Genomic DNA, 16706 nt, shown 5'->3' with positions numbered 1-16706 from the left:
ATAGGATTTCAGCAGGATCTACCCCAGTCTGCTGATATGCAACCAGAGTAGTAGATTTAAAAAAAAAAAAACTTTTATAATTGTAAAGGACGATGTTTTATCAACTGATTGCAATAATGTAAATTTGTTTTAACTATTAAGCGAAACAAAAATATGACTTATTTTATCTTTGTGAAAATATTGGACACAGTGTGTTGTCAAGCTTATGAGATGCGATGCAAGTGTAAACCACTGTGACACTATTGTTCTTTTTTATTATTTTTATTAATGTCTAATGATAATGTCAATGAGGGGGTTTTAATCACTGCTATGCTGAAATTGTAACTAATATTGATACTGTTGTTGATAATATTCATTTTTGTTTCACTACTTTTGGTTTGTTCTGTGTCGTGTTTGTGTCTCCTCTCAATTGCTCTGTTTATTGCAGTTCTGAGTGTTGCTGGGTCAGGTTTGGTTTTGGAATTGGATTGCATTGTTATGGTATTGGTGTGTAGTGGTTTGTTGGATTGATTAAAAAAAAAAAAAAAAATAAAGAAATCCCACCCAAAAAATGTATTTAAAAAAAAAAAAGAGAACCGATTCTGAATCGCACAACATATTTGATTCGATTCGAATCGATTTTTTCCCACACCCCTATTTATTGTCATTCAAATTTAAACTTTACAGTACAGATATGAACAAAATTTTGTTGCAATAGCTCGTTGTAGTGCAGGATAAAATAGCAATAAGAAGCAGTGTGTTTGCATTTACAAAAGAAGGTGCAGATATAAATATATTTACTTTACAGATAAATATATTGCAATTTTGCATATGCATCCACGTCTTTATAGTCCGTTTTTTGGTGGAAATTATGTTTTATTCTGGAAGTAGGAACACACATTGTTGCCAGAAGTCAGACGTGCACTGCGATGGAAACAGAAATCAATGCGCTAAAGAAATCAGTTCCGAAAATTATTAAAATGCTCAAAATACGTCTGTTATTTCATTAAATACAGACTTGCAGTGTGTATATAAAATGTTCCTGGAGAGTTTTGAAGTTGGTTTAGAGGGCTTTGGGGTTACAATGGTAACCCAAATTAGACACATTTTTAAAGCGTTTTTAATCTTTAGAATTGTAAAAACAAAAAAAAAAAAACAGGCACACTTCCAAAAAATTGCAATTCTCCTTTAAGGAGTCTTGTAATTACAGACTGAGTGCACCACAAAGCTGGTGATGGATGCCTGTTGGTAGCGCGGCTGCAAAAGAGGAGGACAATTTAGTTAGTTGTTGTTTTGACTTTGTTATCAATATAGAAAGTTTATTATATTTGTTTGAAATACAGTACAGAATAGCGCTTTGAAAATGTACTAACTTTTACTGAAATATAGACTTAAGTCAGGGCTGGAGCCCATCATTCACGTTTACATGGTTACTTAAAGAAAAACATAGTTTCAATATACAAACTTTTTTATATACGAACCCTGTTCAAGAACCAATTAGGTTAATAAACCAAGGTTCCATTTTAATATAAATATAGATAAAAGAAGATAACGTCAACAAAACCTGTCCGATCACTTCCTCCTATCTTCTTGCGAAATAATTAAGTTGAAGTTGACCAACCAATAGGCAAGCATTCCCGTCACACCGTTAAAGGGGAACTGCACGTTTTTTGGGAATGTTGCCTATCGTTCACAATCATTATGAAAGACAGGACGATGGATGTATTTCTTTTTAATGCATTCTAATTAGTAAATAATTGCGATTTAAAGTCTGCTTACAATGGAGCTGCTCTATTCTGCCAAAAAGAAAGCTATTAAAAACATACATACACCTCCATTAAGGTGTTATATACATGCTATAAGTACATATGTAATGTAGTAATGTGCACATTTATAACATTTAATATTTACATATTTTGCTAATTTTAAGCATACGCAGCGCTCGAGTAAATAAAAAACGCATCACAAGGTTGTTTTTTTTAAAACATCATTGATTATTACTCACTGCAGAATTCATGAGAGCAAAAAAACATAACAAAACATCACTTACTGCACAAAGTCAGCTGTCATTAGGATGCAGACTGTTCGGCTGTTCATATAATCCTTGCGAAGAAAAGGGGGTTTGAACCAAGTGTCTTTTATGTCGTTCTTGCCTTTTTCGGGTCTAAATTTTCTTGTCAGAATACATCTTTGTCCTTTTACTATCCAGTTGAGAGGCATTATTTATGATTTAGAATAAAGTTTGGCAATCAAGGAAACAAGGAAGCAGCTAATCAGTCGATCATGTCAACATTGGCACACAAGCTCGTGATCACAGCGCCGCTATAGTTTGCCTCTGTTAGCCTTAAAATGTTTTACTTGAATGGGTAACTGCACTTAGTTTGTATATTTTGCCTATCATCCACACTCCTGATGTAAGACACGTGAATAAACGCGAGCAAAAGTCAGCTTACACTGGTGCCAATAGGAATCGCTCTACTATGCCTATAAAGCGCTTAAAAACATCCAAATACTTCCACCTATGTGTTATATACACACTGTAAGTATATATGTAAAGTAGTAACAGGCACTTCCAAAACAACATGTAATATTCAAGTATTTTACTCATTTTAAGCATATAGTGGCGCATCAATTTCATAGACGTATCACATTTCACTTTTTACTTTAACTATAACACTGACTACAACTTATGCAGACTTCATGAGAGCAAACAAATATAATAAAACATCACTTGCTGTACAATGTCTGCTCTAACTGGGATGCCTACTGTTTTTATATATTCCTATTTAGATGAAGAATTACTCATCCTTCTCGAGAAGGGTTAAAAGAAAGTTGGTGTAAACCAGCATGTTTCACATATCTTTTTCGCCATCTATGGTTGTCATAGTTTACAAACTTCTCGTTTTATGTCCACATCATTTTACTATCAAGGTAATAATCAAGAGGCGTGTCAAACGTATGGCTCGAGGGTTGCATCAGGCCCGCAAACAGGTTTAATTCAGACCGTGGCTGGATGTAATAATGACCTGCATTTTTTTTATGACAAAACTGCTTTTCTAAATGTGTGCATTCAAGTGTAACTAACGTCACACATGACAGTGATTAAAGATAATGTGTCAGCATACTTTAAGCACCCTTTGGATTGGCCACCGCTACTCCAACCAGCGCAGGTGCAAGCAATCAGCTGCTCCTTTTGTGGCTGGCAGCAGATGACGCAGAATCGACACACGATACCTTCTTTAATTGTACATGCACCGCTTACAATTGGTTCAATGCATGATGTGGAACTTCAGTGTACACATATTTGTTTCCACATTTGTTATGTTTGTTCTATTCTATTTTATGCTAAAATTGACCATGTTCACATTTGTTAAGTTTTTAGTTATGTTACCTTGATTTTGGCTATAATGGTGTAATTTTGACAATTGTGTTGATTATATTATAATTACAATATTTGAATGATGATAAATGAATGTGTCGTGGCAGTTGTGGATGTCATCAATTTGGCGGTTTGAGGAAACACTTGGTTGCTTTTCCAAACACATTTAATGGTGGAGTGCGAACATGAGAATGGTAAACGGGAAGTGCTTAAAGTTAAATGGCTTTGTAAAAACACTGGTGTTTTTGAAACTGCACCAATTTTTTCTCAGAATTTTCAACTTACTTGAAGTGTTTTGCCAAGAACATTATCTATTATTCTTTAAGAAGTCAATAAACTTCTCAATCAATGAATCAATCAATGAATGAATCAATCAATCAATGAATCAATCAATCAATCAATCAATATTTGTAATGTGTACACTTTCAGAATGTGCTTGTTCTATTTTTGGCCACACTAAGACAAAGAAAACAATCTGAAGTTGTCTTTATTCAAACGTTTTAATGCTATGATTTTAACAGTCCAGCTGACGTGGGAATAGATTTTCCTCCATGCGGCTTCTGAGCTAAATTTGGTTTGACACCACTGATCTAGAATAAACTTTCACTCGCTCAGAGGCGAGAAAGTAGCTCACCAGTTGATGATGTCAATACTGTTACGGCGCACGCACAGTCCGTTTCTGCCTCATCTGCAGGAGCACTCAGTAGCTCCACTCTGAGCGCATCCAGACACGCCCCCACACGCGCTTCACAGACCACACCCACTCGCGCGGCGCAGACCGCACCCACACGCCGCCGCAGCCGGAGACAATCATCAATCAAAACACCTGGCAGTGATTACAGACGACAGAATAAAGAGCCTCGCCGCAAACTAATCCTCGTCAGAACGTTGCTTTGCTTGCAGTAAGCCTCACGTCTCTGACTTCCCACCAGCGTTTTTCTCCCGTGCTTGTTTCCTCGTACCTTGTGTTTGATTTCCTTCGTCTTTCCTTTCTCCCACAGTCCCTGTCTCAGCTCCCGCTGGCATATTCCCCTGAACCCTGATTGCCCTCCTGATTCCCCGACACATTGCCTGGACTTTGGACGCTCTCTCCTGCACTACGACCACGCTTGCATCCCATACTTGCTTGCCTTCTCCCTCTGGATTTGGACGCCACCATTCAACACGCATGACAACACCCCTCACGGTATCTTCATATGTTAATTCTAGCACATAGTTTTACATTCAAACACATAGTATCATACACACCTTACGTAATCATAAATCACTCAATAAATACATTGAGTTTGTACTTCCGCTGTGGTGTCGTCTCATTCCCCCGTCTATGACTTAATAAATACAGCAGCATAAGGAAGTTGCCTCTCTCTGATCAATGCACCGCTAAATGCAGGCCCTTAACGTTAGCGCTTATAACAACAATATCGCTAATACTTGGCTAATATTAAGGTCACCAAATGTAAATGTAGTATTGTTTGGGCTTTTCAGTCAGTTATTTATGGGGTTTTATGGTCGGAATAAACGCAATAGACGCAATGACGTCATGGCAACCATTGGCTCCATTTTATTTACAAGATAGAATGCATTTGAAAAAAGACATATGTGTCCTTGTCTCTCATAAGGATTGTGAATTATAGGCAAGATTCCAAAAAAGTGCAGTTTCCCTTTAAGACTATTGAGTCAATATGCTCGCAACTGGTGTCAACATACCAAAGACACCAAACACTTAAACTCCTTTGCACCCATTATTTGTTTGCTGAAGCAGAAACTTCACCCTTTATCTGTGCAGTGTCTAGACGATGCATATTATTACAAACACACGACTACTACTTCCAAAATGTGAGTACAACAAATGGCATGTGTAATAAATTCATGGACATTTGGTGGTAAAGAGGGTCAAGAACAAAATGTTCCAGAAAAGAAAAGGGGATTTAAAACAGACTAAAGAAGGTCCTACTATATTACCTTTGTAAATGTCAGGGTATATATGCATGTAGTGTAATTTATATTAAGCCTATAATACACTTTTTTTCTATTTATCAACAACTAAAATCTGTATGTAGTGCATACTGTTCTCATGTGAAGTTATATATGGTGTGTTTTTCACCATGTCCTACAATTATCCAGTAAAGGATGCGGCTCCGTGTTGTCTTGTGAGTGCAGCGAGCTTTTCAACCTCTGCTGGACTTAAACAGCCAGGGGGAAGGAGGTCATGCAGGGACACCCCACATAAGACTCCAGGTAAACAGGGAATGAAAATAGCTGAAGCAATGTTTATTATGCATGGGGAGAGAGTGGGGGTGCATGATGTCTTTCCCTGAGGAAAATTACCATTACATCCCGTCTACACTGCATAGCTACCTGTCAACCTGTAGAAACCAAGCAGCGGCCAGACAGCCTGTGGACGTTAGCCAGAGCGCCCACATAGGCTGATGACGGACACACGTGCATGAATGCACAAACGCACATCAACACAAACACACAAAAAAAACTATCTTGATTGGACCCAAATTTGGTGGTAGTTTTTGAAAATGTATAATAACGTGGAGTGTTTGATTACGACAGTTTGGTTCTTATTTGTTAAGATTAAAATACTTGCACACAGAAAGCGTAGACATTTTAAACTAGGGATATTCAACTAACTTGTTTTGGGGTCAATTTTACACAAAGCAAAAGACCAGGGTGGAGGCCAGACTTCTGCCTTTAATATTAGTCTTATTTTGTACATTCCATATAACCAGCGTCCTCTACAGTAGACATTTGATTTTGGTCTGTTTATTTTGTCAGAGATACAAGAGCACACCGCTGATATTAAGGACCATCTGCAAAAAAACAGTCAAATATCATATCTATGACAGCACTTTAGTGTTTTTAAGTATCTGCTACAAAAATGTGAGTCCCTCACAATTTTTGGCCACCAGTTGAATAGCCCAAATGATGAAAAAGAAAGGACATAAACTGGAACCTTGAGGAACATTACTTGTACAACTAAAGAAGTGGAACAAATGACTTTTGGCTGCCTCTGAAGCAAGCAAATTACAGCACTCACATTACTAAAAAAATGTGTAAATGCCAAAAAGGAAAGGACATAAAAGGGTCCTATTATGATTTTTTTCTACATTTAAAACACTTATTTCTGGTCTACATAACATTAAATGGTGTTCCTTTGGTAAACATTTTGCATAAATTGTGTTTTAAAAACCATCTTCAAGTCGCTTTATGACTGTCTCTTCAAAATGCACCATTTTGTTGGCGGTACATTTTGTGCAGAGGGCCTCCTCCGGGCCAGATAGTCGGTCATGTTGTAATTTATTGCTCAAATATCGAGTCTACTGACACATATAAGTTAAAACTATATGCTACTATACACTACAGCGGAGGATTTTTACCATGCATGTGCATGTACGGACCAGTCTTCCCCATAACAAGTAGAGAAATATAAGGAACTTACTGACTACAATTTGGGACTAGAACTGGACAGCAGATTAGCGTAAAACTCTTCATGTAAACCTCTACCATGTATGGAGATATTCAATGATGTAACTCAGGCAAAATGAGTCACTAAAACCTCAAATTCCAAACAGTGTGTTTGGAGCAGGCAGTACAGTGGGAAGGGGTTGGTGCATGTGCCTCACAATACGAAGGTCCTGAGTTCAATCCCGGGCCCGGGATCTTTCTGTGTGGAATTTGCATGTTCTCTCCATGACTGCGTCGGTTCCCTCCGGGTACTCCGGCTTCCTCCCACTCACAAAGACATGCACCTGGGGATAGGTTGATTGGCAACACTATATTGGTCCTAGTGTGTGAATGCTGTTTGTCTATCTGTGTTGGCCCTGTGATGAGGTGGTGACTTGTCCAGAGTGTACCCCGCCATCCGCCCGAATGTAGCTGAGATAGGCTCCAGCACCCCCCGCGACCCATAAAAGGACAAGCAGTAGAAAATTGATGGATGGATGGATGGGTGTTTGGAGCAGAAGAAGGCATGATTGTTTTATAAATACCTTCGCCATGCCTCTATGGTTTGATTTCAAATTTTCCGGACTTACTATGGGGATCCCGAAAACATAAAAACAGTTACCAACAGGTAAGAACAATTATTTTGCATGATAAGGCCCCTTTAAAGGTGTACCTTGAGAAACGACTCAGCTATGTAAATCAAAAGTTTGAACACACAAGTAAGCATTTGAATGCAAGGATCTGCCAATTTGTTTACAGTGGTCCAAATTCCTCTATGCAACAATAACACGCTATTGTTCTTTAGGAATTTGCAGCGAAAATGTTTGTCTTCTTGGACTCAACTCAGGGTCCAGTATATTGTCATTCCCAGATTTGGCCGACAATCGACTAGCTCTGTTCTAAAGCTTTTAATTTAAAAACAAAATGTTTTACCTTGTTGGTGAGCAACTGGCACACTTGTGGGACATAGTCAATTAAGCATCCTCCACTTGGGAATGCTGGAATATGAAGTGCAGAGGAGCCGCCAAGAGCACTGTGTGGAAAAAAAATAGCTGTTATCATTAGGCATATTGTATATACATATGAGGAACAACATTGTGCTTGGAACAACAGCCCTGTTTTATCCACTTATTTCCATTTTACTCTGTTTATGGGCGATAGAAACCTGAGCCTATCCCACCCCAAACTGATTTGTCAATAGCAGAATGATTGTGAATTAAGCATTGACTGGTAACTAGCCTACATGGACTGCAGTAAAGCAATTTAAAAGAAACTATACAAAAATGTCCCTGCAACCAAAGATGTAGAATTAAAGTTAAAAAAACTAACGTGTTACTCAGGCTTCTGGCTTATTTTTCTTTTTTTTTTAGTTTTGGAAACATTTCTGTCTTGCCGCACAGCCCCATTAGTGATTATCCCATGCCTGTTTAATCAGGAAATCTGCTGCAGTGGCTCCCCAATGACTAACCAACCGAGGTTGTCATTCCCTCATTTTGCTCTCATCTGGGGCAAAATAAAAATGCAATACCCCGAGGACGGGTTAAAGGTCTAAAAGAGCTGCTTACTGACTTTTATTGCTATTTTCTGTTGTTGCTTTCTATTTTCATCACATTCTTCATTATAGCAACATGGTCACAGGCCATTTAGAAATGTTATGTCATTTTTAAAGCTGAGCCAGAGTGGACAATTGTGGTTAAGCATCCGAGGAAGAATGCCTTAATACAACATCATGCAGCATTACGCTAACTGTCACACATGACTAACATACTTTGGGGAATGCTGTTATAGTTGATCAGAAATGGAAAAACAATAAAAATGAAAAAATGATTCACTGACAACAGTCAAGAAAATCCATATGCACAAAACTGACATTTGTCTTACCACGACAACAAGAAATCTTCTTTATATTTTTTCCTCATCCTGACTGACTGAACAGCTGAGGTCAAACAAAAGTTCCAGAGGAATGCAAAGTATCAAAAATAACTAAGCATGAACGTGGGAGTAATAGGGAGGAAGGTGGAGCACAGATTCATCTGTTTCACTTTACTGGCGACACCCAAACCTGTATATCTTTATGGGAAAAGGTCTAAACAGAGTTCACTGACAGGTCAACAGTTACTGGAGTCATAGTTTTGACTCGGGTGGATTCAGATTCAACTCTGAATGCACCTCTTTGTGGAAATCTGCTGGTTCCTCCTTTTTTGCTTTGAAGACTGACAACATCTTTAAATCTTGATGTTCAACCTGTTTGTAGCTAAATCTATAGACGGTTTTGTTCAAGGACAATCCAAACAGCTTCTTGTTAAAATAATTTTTATGAGAATTTCAAATCCACCATTTACAGTGGGCTTTGTGCACATAATTAGCATTAGCCTGTGCCTTTTGCCACACACCAGCCGACGTTTCATTGGAAATTGCTCACAGCAGTGAAAGGAGAAGCTTCTGAAAGGGAAAATCTAAATAATGCCCATCCATCCACCCACAGTTCTAAGTATAGCGTTACATCATTCAGATGGAAATGAAGACCCAGGAACAAAATGATTTGTTCATCACTCATTTGTATCAACGGATTATATAGTTTTCCTTTCAGACCCTTCTCTTTAAAGAACACATGACATTGGCCTTTCAAACTATCTATTGAAATCTACCAAAATGTAAAATTCTACTAATTATAAAGGTGTGAAGACAAAGCTTCAAACCGCAATTTTGTTTAAATTGCGTTTATTTATATATATCTCATTATGGAAATTATAACTGACTTAAAGGTGCTGTTTGCATCTTGGTCAGAGTAACATTTTTTGAAGCAAAAAATATAACAAGAACACAGAATTGTTTTACCATTAGAGGTGAACACATTTGTTGGAAAACTGTGTATATTTTTCACAAATACAAAGTTAATGTAATACATTTTTTTACCAGCCCGAATAAAATGAAGGGACTGGATTTCCTTCGCTGACCACCACTAAAACAAGGGATGGTAAAAACACCCTGCCCAATTACTTATAACATGCTATTGTGAACTTCTCTTGGGAAAACAAACTTAATGCTCCTTTTGTTGCATCTACAGTGATAAAATCTGCGGGGAGATACAAATTCTGACTTTCCAAGAAGCTCTGTAAAGAGGCCTTGTTCCTGTCTTCACTAGTGACACGCCGTTCATTACTATCCACATGGTGAAGTCATCAGAAAGACTTACTCCGCCCCTCAGAGGAATGCAGCCTATTGTATGCCATTCATTATTTACAGTATCAGTGTACATTTACATATAAAAACATTCACACACTCTGCCTCTCATGATTTATATGACAGAGTTGCCTATGACTTCATCAACAAGCAACATTATGTGATGTGACTCAGGTGGATAGTGACGAAGCACCGTTTGTTTATGGGTGAGGGGATCAGTGTGTGTGTGTGTGTGTGTGAGATGTGGATCATCCAACAACATTAGTCCAAATAAAAGCTCAGTGGCTATGTGATGGACATGAATAATTATTAAAGTGAAAGATAAAGCCAAGAACAAAATTAAGATGCAGTTGAACCACAGCAGCATTTCTATTCACATTGATTTTTTTCAAAAAATAACAGTCTCACATATTTGACTTTACAACAGAAGTCTGTAAAATGTCTCCCTTTAACAATCTGTGCAAAACAAGATACATGCTTAACTAGACAGTCATTAATCAAAAAAATGAACTCTGTTGAAAGGTTTTGCTTTATCTTGTGCTTTTTCAAAACACATGTTCTTACAAAACGGCCTGCCTAAGCAAAGGGAGAGCGAGAAGAACATCAGTTTGTCCAGCTTCCCGAAAAGACAAGCATTTACCCTAATTTCTGGACTATAATTTGCAACTTTGAACTCTGCATTTTAGACAATGCTATTTTTACCTGGGTTTCTAAACTTCATGCTGCCAACAAGTTTTGCCTTGCCATTTTAGACTAATTAAATTGCCAAACGGGTCACAATTAAATTGTTCACATTAAAATTAAATGCAATCACATAATCACTCAGTCAGCCGTTTAGCGTGTTATGCACTCACCCTCATCATGGGGAAGATAAAACGCATACGATGTTGCGCACTTTGTGTTGAGTGGAAGGCTTGGCTGACTAGCGGCGAGAAATCTTGCCGAATGTGCAGAGCAACTTTTGCTCAAGATCCAAAAAGCGGTAACAGCGGTATGTCAAGAAATCGACTATCAACAACAGCTTTCAAAATGCTGGATTGCTTCTTTAGGAATAAGATCAGAGGCAATTTTGCCGCAAGACGAAAGTGAAAGTGAAAACGAGGCTGAGAAAATATCGGACAAGGAAAATTTAAGTCTTTTCAACTGCAACACTGACTGATTGTTGCAGGTACAGTCTTTTGTCAAATTCGTGAATAAAAACAAGTGCATGTATAAATATTTTCAATGTGTACATCTGCGGCGTATAGACATGTGTGGCCTATATATGTATGTACAAAGTATTATTTGTCCATAAATCAATTGGCAAGTGCTTATATTTTGTTGTGCTCTATAGCCCAGAGATTACAGTAGACAATGCCGCATTAACAAATATTTGAGTGTTCACAGGATGCAAAGGCATCATTTGAGAATTATGTAATTTTAGTATAAGAGCCTTTTATAATTGTTTGGGTTGGTCAAATGCATTGACAAAAAGGACATGGTCTAAAACATCAAACACACATTCACTTACACAACGCATAATGTAGAAGTTAGTGCTTTGGGTTGCTGAAAGTGAGACAAGTGTCTGCAATGGCAATGGAGTACTGTCAAATGGGTTTGCTGGTTAGGGATACATTTATTTAATCGGACCGACAATTTCAGACTGTGTCAAGATGTTTTGAACCTTGAAAAACTATTTGATGAAAATGCAAAGATTTTCAAAGGTTATAAAACACCTAGACAGACTCTAGAGAAGGTAAACACACAAGTTCTCACCCACACATACACGAACAAACACACACACACACACACACACACACACACACACACACACACACACGCACGCACACACACACACACACACACACACACACACACACACACACACACACACACATACACACACATACACACACACACACACTCACACACACACACACACAATCAGCATCCAGGCAAGCCTGAACACACAAACATGTGAACAGGCACCTAAAGGCAAATGCAGATACACAAACATTAGTGCGCTGCAGCCTAAAACTGTCTCTCTGTGTTGAGTTCTCTGGGCTCCTAAATCTGGTTTGGGGGCAGAGACGGTGCCCACTCAATTCTTTTATGCAATGCAGCAGGTTTTCTGGGGAAGGAAAGATGTATCCATCTCATCTCATGGGCATGGTGCAATCAGAAAAAGAGAAGTCAACATAAAAAGATGGATGAGATTGCCTATACAATAGCTGTGCAGGAGAAGGATGAGCAACAACAATTCACGGTTATTTTGCAATGATAGCTGCCAAGCCAAATCACACACTCTAATAATTCGTTATTAATAGTAGTCACTAGTTTAACAAAATTATTAAGACATGAGTAGGACACCTTGATTAACTAAGAATGGAGGAAATATAGAGTTGGGTGTCTCCTTGTACACTTCAGAGCTTCTATTGTTGGGGAAACTAGACTGAGCAAATCAATAATTTTTGCCTGTTTATCATGTCATGTGTCAACAACATACAGTTGTGCTCAGAAGTTTGTAGACACATCATGGGCATAAATAACACAATACTTTCGGACTCATTACAATTTATTTGAACCGTTTTTTGTGAAATTATTACACAACGTACATCTTCAGTGATAACAAGACTTGGTTGCACAAGTTCAACTTTATTTACAATTTTCTCTCGTTTATATATGTTAGTAAAGTGAGTTTTACATGGACTTAGAAGGAGGTTACCCACCAAGAAAAAAAGCCCCTGCCCTGAAATTGACAACTTTGCCACTGATGTTATTAACGGTCAAATGATGTAAAGATGAAGCGTTTTTGGCCCAAAGACAATAAGTATGTTTAGAGAAGTCAAGATGGGGCTGTCTTGGAAACAGTGGTACCAGTGCAATTCACAAAGTAGATTGAATAATCAAAAAGGAGGACTAACTACAAATTCTACAAATGCATCGCCATCAACAGCTAGAAGGAAGAATGTTTGACAATAGGATGTTCCAACCATACAATAAACCCAAACATACATGAAAACTGGTTTGGGAATTGGAAATTTTGACTAAAAATATATGCTTCTGGAATGGCGTTGTCAAATCCTCAGCCCTATAGAACAGTGGTTCTCAACCTTTTTCAGGGATGTACCCCCTGTGAATTTTTTTTTAATTCAAGTACCCCCTAATCAGACCAAAGCATTTTTGGTTGAAAATAAGAGATAAACAAGTAAAATACAGCACTATGTCATCAATTTCTGATCTATTAAATTGTACAACAGTGCAAAATATTGCTCATTTGTAGTGTTCTTTCTCAAACTATTTGGAAAAAATATATAAAAATAACTAAAAACTTGTTGAAAAATAAACAAATGATTCAATTATGAATAAAGATTTCTACACATAGAAGTAATCATCAACTTAAAATGCCCTCTTTGGGGATTGTAATAAAGATCCTGTCACGATCCGTGACTCGGATCGTTTATGGTTTTGCCCTTTTTATATGTCTTTGTTCATGTTTTGTTTCTGGACTCTGCCGATCCTTGTTTGAGCACTTCCTTGTTTGTGTTAGTCACCATGGCAACGTATTGTGTTCCTCCTCACGGGCCCCTGTCACACACCTGTTTCTAATAGTTATTTGTGTATTCAAGCCCACCTGATTCCTTAGTTCGTCCTCGGTCCATTGTTTGATATTCGCAACACGTCACGGTTTGTATTTGGTATCATAGATTATTTTGTGCTAAGTTCCGCCTTAGCTTCACGTGCGTGTGGCACGTCTTTAATGTTTTCTGTTTCCTGCTACGTTTTAGCATTAGCTTTCCGTGCATTGGCACGCACTTTGTTTTTCCCCTTTTTGCACCAGTGTTCTTTTGTTTTATTATATTAAAACTTGTTCCTACCTGCAATCCTGCTGACTGGTCGTGTGTGCATCCACGAAGTGGCAACTCCGCGCAGCAAGTGTGCCGCGAAGCGTGACAGATCCATCTGGATTCATTAACTTAATTCTAAACATTTCTTCCTAAAAAAAAGAAATCTTTAACATTGATATTTATGGAACATGTCCACAAAAAAATCTATCTGTCAACACTGAATATTGCATTGCTGTATTTTTTTCACAGTTCATGAACTTACATTCATATTTTCTTGAAGTATTAGATAGATAGATAGATAGATAGATAGATAGATAGATAGATAGATAGATAGATAGATAGATAGATAGATAGTACTTTATTGATTCCTTCAGGAGAGTTCCATCCATCCATCCATTTTCTACCGCTTATTCCCTTTCAGGGTCGCGGGGGGCGCTGGCGCCTATCTCAGCTACAATCGGGCGGAAGGCGGGGTACACCCTGGACAAGTCGCCACCTCAGGAGAGTTACTTCAGGAAAATAAAAATTCCAGCAGCAGTGTACAGAGTTGAGATCAATTTAAAAAAGTAAATAATGGGGGTTTAAATGGAAACAAAATAGAGAAATATTACAATAAGAATAAAAATAAAAAGCAACAATGGGAATAAGAATATAACAGTAAAATAAGAATATAACATGAAAAACTAGGCAGTAGTTACCATGTTATGAAAACGTATCGCACTGTTATTGTTTTGCATCCCCTGTCATCCTAGTACCACCCGCCCCCATCCCCAGAAAGGAGTTGTACAGTCTAATAGCGTGTGAGACAAAGGAGTTTTTTAGTCTATTAGTCCTGCACTTGGGATGAAACAGTCTAGCACTGAACAGGCTCCTCTGGCTACTGATAATGCTATGCAGAGGGTGATTGACGTCATCCAGGATGCTCACTAGTTTGTCCACAGCCCTCTTCTCTGCCACCGTCACCAGTGATTCCAGTTTCATTCCGATTGTAGAACCGGCCCGCCTGATCAGTTTCTCCAGTGTGGAGCTGTCATCCTTAGATGTACTGCCCCCCCAGCACACTAACATGTAGAACACTGGCAACCACAGACTGGTAGCACATCCACAGGAGTTTTCTACAAATGTTGAAGGAGCGCAGCCTCCTGAGGAAGTACAGCCTGCTCTGTCCTTTCTTGTACAGGTGGTCCGTGTTAACAGTCCAGTCCAGCTTATTGTCCACCCAAACCCCGAGGTACTTGAATGAGTCCACGGTCTGTACCTCAACTCCCTCGGTCACAATTTGTGACCGTGGACTCGACTTCCCAAAGTCAAAGACCAGCTCCTTGGTCTTTGACGGATTGAGCTGCAAGAGGTTTCGTGTGGCACCAGACAGCAAAGTCAATCACCAGGTTCCGAAACTCCTCCTCTCTGCCGTCCCTGATGCACCCGACGATGGCTGTGTCATCCGCAGACTTCTGGACATGACACAGCTCTGAGTTGTAGCAGAAGTCAGCCGTGTACAGGGTGAAGAGAAGAGGGGCCAGCACCGTTCCCTGCGGTGCTCCGGTGCTGCTGATCACAGTGGCAGACATGATGTCCTTCAGTCTGACGTACTGTGGCCTGTCGGTGAGGTAGTTTGAAATCCAGGCAACCAGGCAGGGGTCCACTCGCATTCTGTCCAGCTTGTCCTGGAGGAGGCGGGGCTGGATGGTATTAAAGGCACTCGAGAAGTCCAGGAACAGGATCCTCACAGTGCCATTTCCCTTACCATTTTGCACCTGTGGTCTGAGGAGGCTGAGAAAGAGCCGCTCCATTGTTTTCATTAGATGAGAGGTGAGCGCCACTGGTCTGTAGTCGTTCAGCTCACTGGGGCAGTTCTTTTTGGGAACTGGAACGATGCTTGATGTCTTCCAAAGGGTGGGCACTCTCCCCGGCTGCAGGCTGAGGTTGAAGATCTATTGAAGTGGTTCACCCAGTTCTGCAGCACAGGTCTTCAGGAGTCGGGGGCGCAGCTTGTCTGGGCCTGCAGCTTTCCTTGGCTGTAGCTTCCTCAGTTGACCTCTGACCTGGTCCACAGAGATGACTAATGTCTGTGTAGAGGTGGTGGAGGGAGGTGCTCCCATGGCTGGGGGACAGGTGCGTTGAGGAGAGCAGAAGAGGGGGTGGCTGTGTTTGGGAATGGGGGGTGGAGAGGACACGGGCTGGTTGAACCAGTTGAAGAAGTTATTTATCTCATTGGCCCTCTCTATTGTCCCCACAACAGCGCTGGTCTTTGTCTTGTGGCCTGTGATGGTTTTCACACCTTCCCATTATTCAATAAATATATTTATAAAGGATTTTTGAATTTTTTATGTTTTTAGAATATTTTTAAAAAATCTCCCGTCCCCTTAGGCATACCTTCAAGTACGCCCAGGGGTACGCATACCCACATTTGAGAACCACTGATATAGAATATACAGTATGCGGAAAATGCATAAAAGTAAACATGGTTCTAAGAAACCAACCAATTCTGCCTAGATAAGTCAAATATAGGGCCAGAGTTATGCCAGAAGCTTGCAGATAGCTCTTTAAAAAGGGTCTGGTCATAGTGAAACTTGCTCAAATACATTTCAATAAATATTAGTAGGGGTGTGTAAATGCATTTGAGCCTGTAAGTGTATTTTTCATACTGTGTAAAAACACCCTTTTCTGGTTTTTAAACAATCATTGAAAATGTAGGTTATATAATCATTCCACTATGGAAAAAGAATGGTTCAAATAAAGCATAAAGGGCACAAAGTGAATATGACAATTATACACAAGTCAAACCGTTCCATGATCGAAAAGGTCGGAGGACCATCAGGTTAGTAGTCACTATCCATCCATCCATTTTTACCGCTTATTCCCTTTGGAGTCATGGGGGGCGC

The 16706-nt window shown here is 39.2% G+C and overlaps 1 protein-coding gene and 1 long non-coding RNA gene across 2 annotated transcripts in view; one reads left to right on the top strand and one right to left on the bottom strand.

Moving 5' to 3' along the window:
- The window catches only part of LOC133550219 (BRISC and BRCA1-A complex member 2-like), a 107107-nt gene that overhangs the window by 19963 nt on the left and 70438 nt on the right, over positions 1 to 16706 (bottom strand). Inside the window, exon 4 of the mRNA XM_061896371.1 lies at positions 7745 to 7844. Within this exon, the coding sequence (XP_061752355.1) occupies positions 7745 to 7844 (100 nt within the window). The remainder of the gene's footprint in view (positions 1 to 7744; positions 7845 to 16706) is intronic.
- On the top strand, positions 4134 to 4649 carry LOC133548835 (uncharacterized). The gene is made up of 2 exons (XR_009805988.1): positions 4134 to 4260; positions 4360 to 4649. It is a non-coding gene; the product is annotated as an uncharacterized LOC133548835 (long non-coding RNA).

This window comes from Nerophis ophidion, linkage group LG03 (assembly GCF_033978795.1).
Source record: "Nerophis ophidion isolate RoL-2023_Sa linkage group LG03, RoL_Noph_v1.0, whole genome shotgun sequence".
In the NCBI taxonomy this organism is placed as follows: Eukaryota; Metazoa; Chordata; class Actinopteri; order Syngnathiformes; family Syngnathidae; genus Nerophis; species Nerophis ophidion.
The sequence above is the reverse complement of the archived record's forward strand: the minus strand, read 5'-3'. Positions and strand labels throughout refer to the sequence as shown.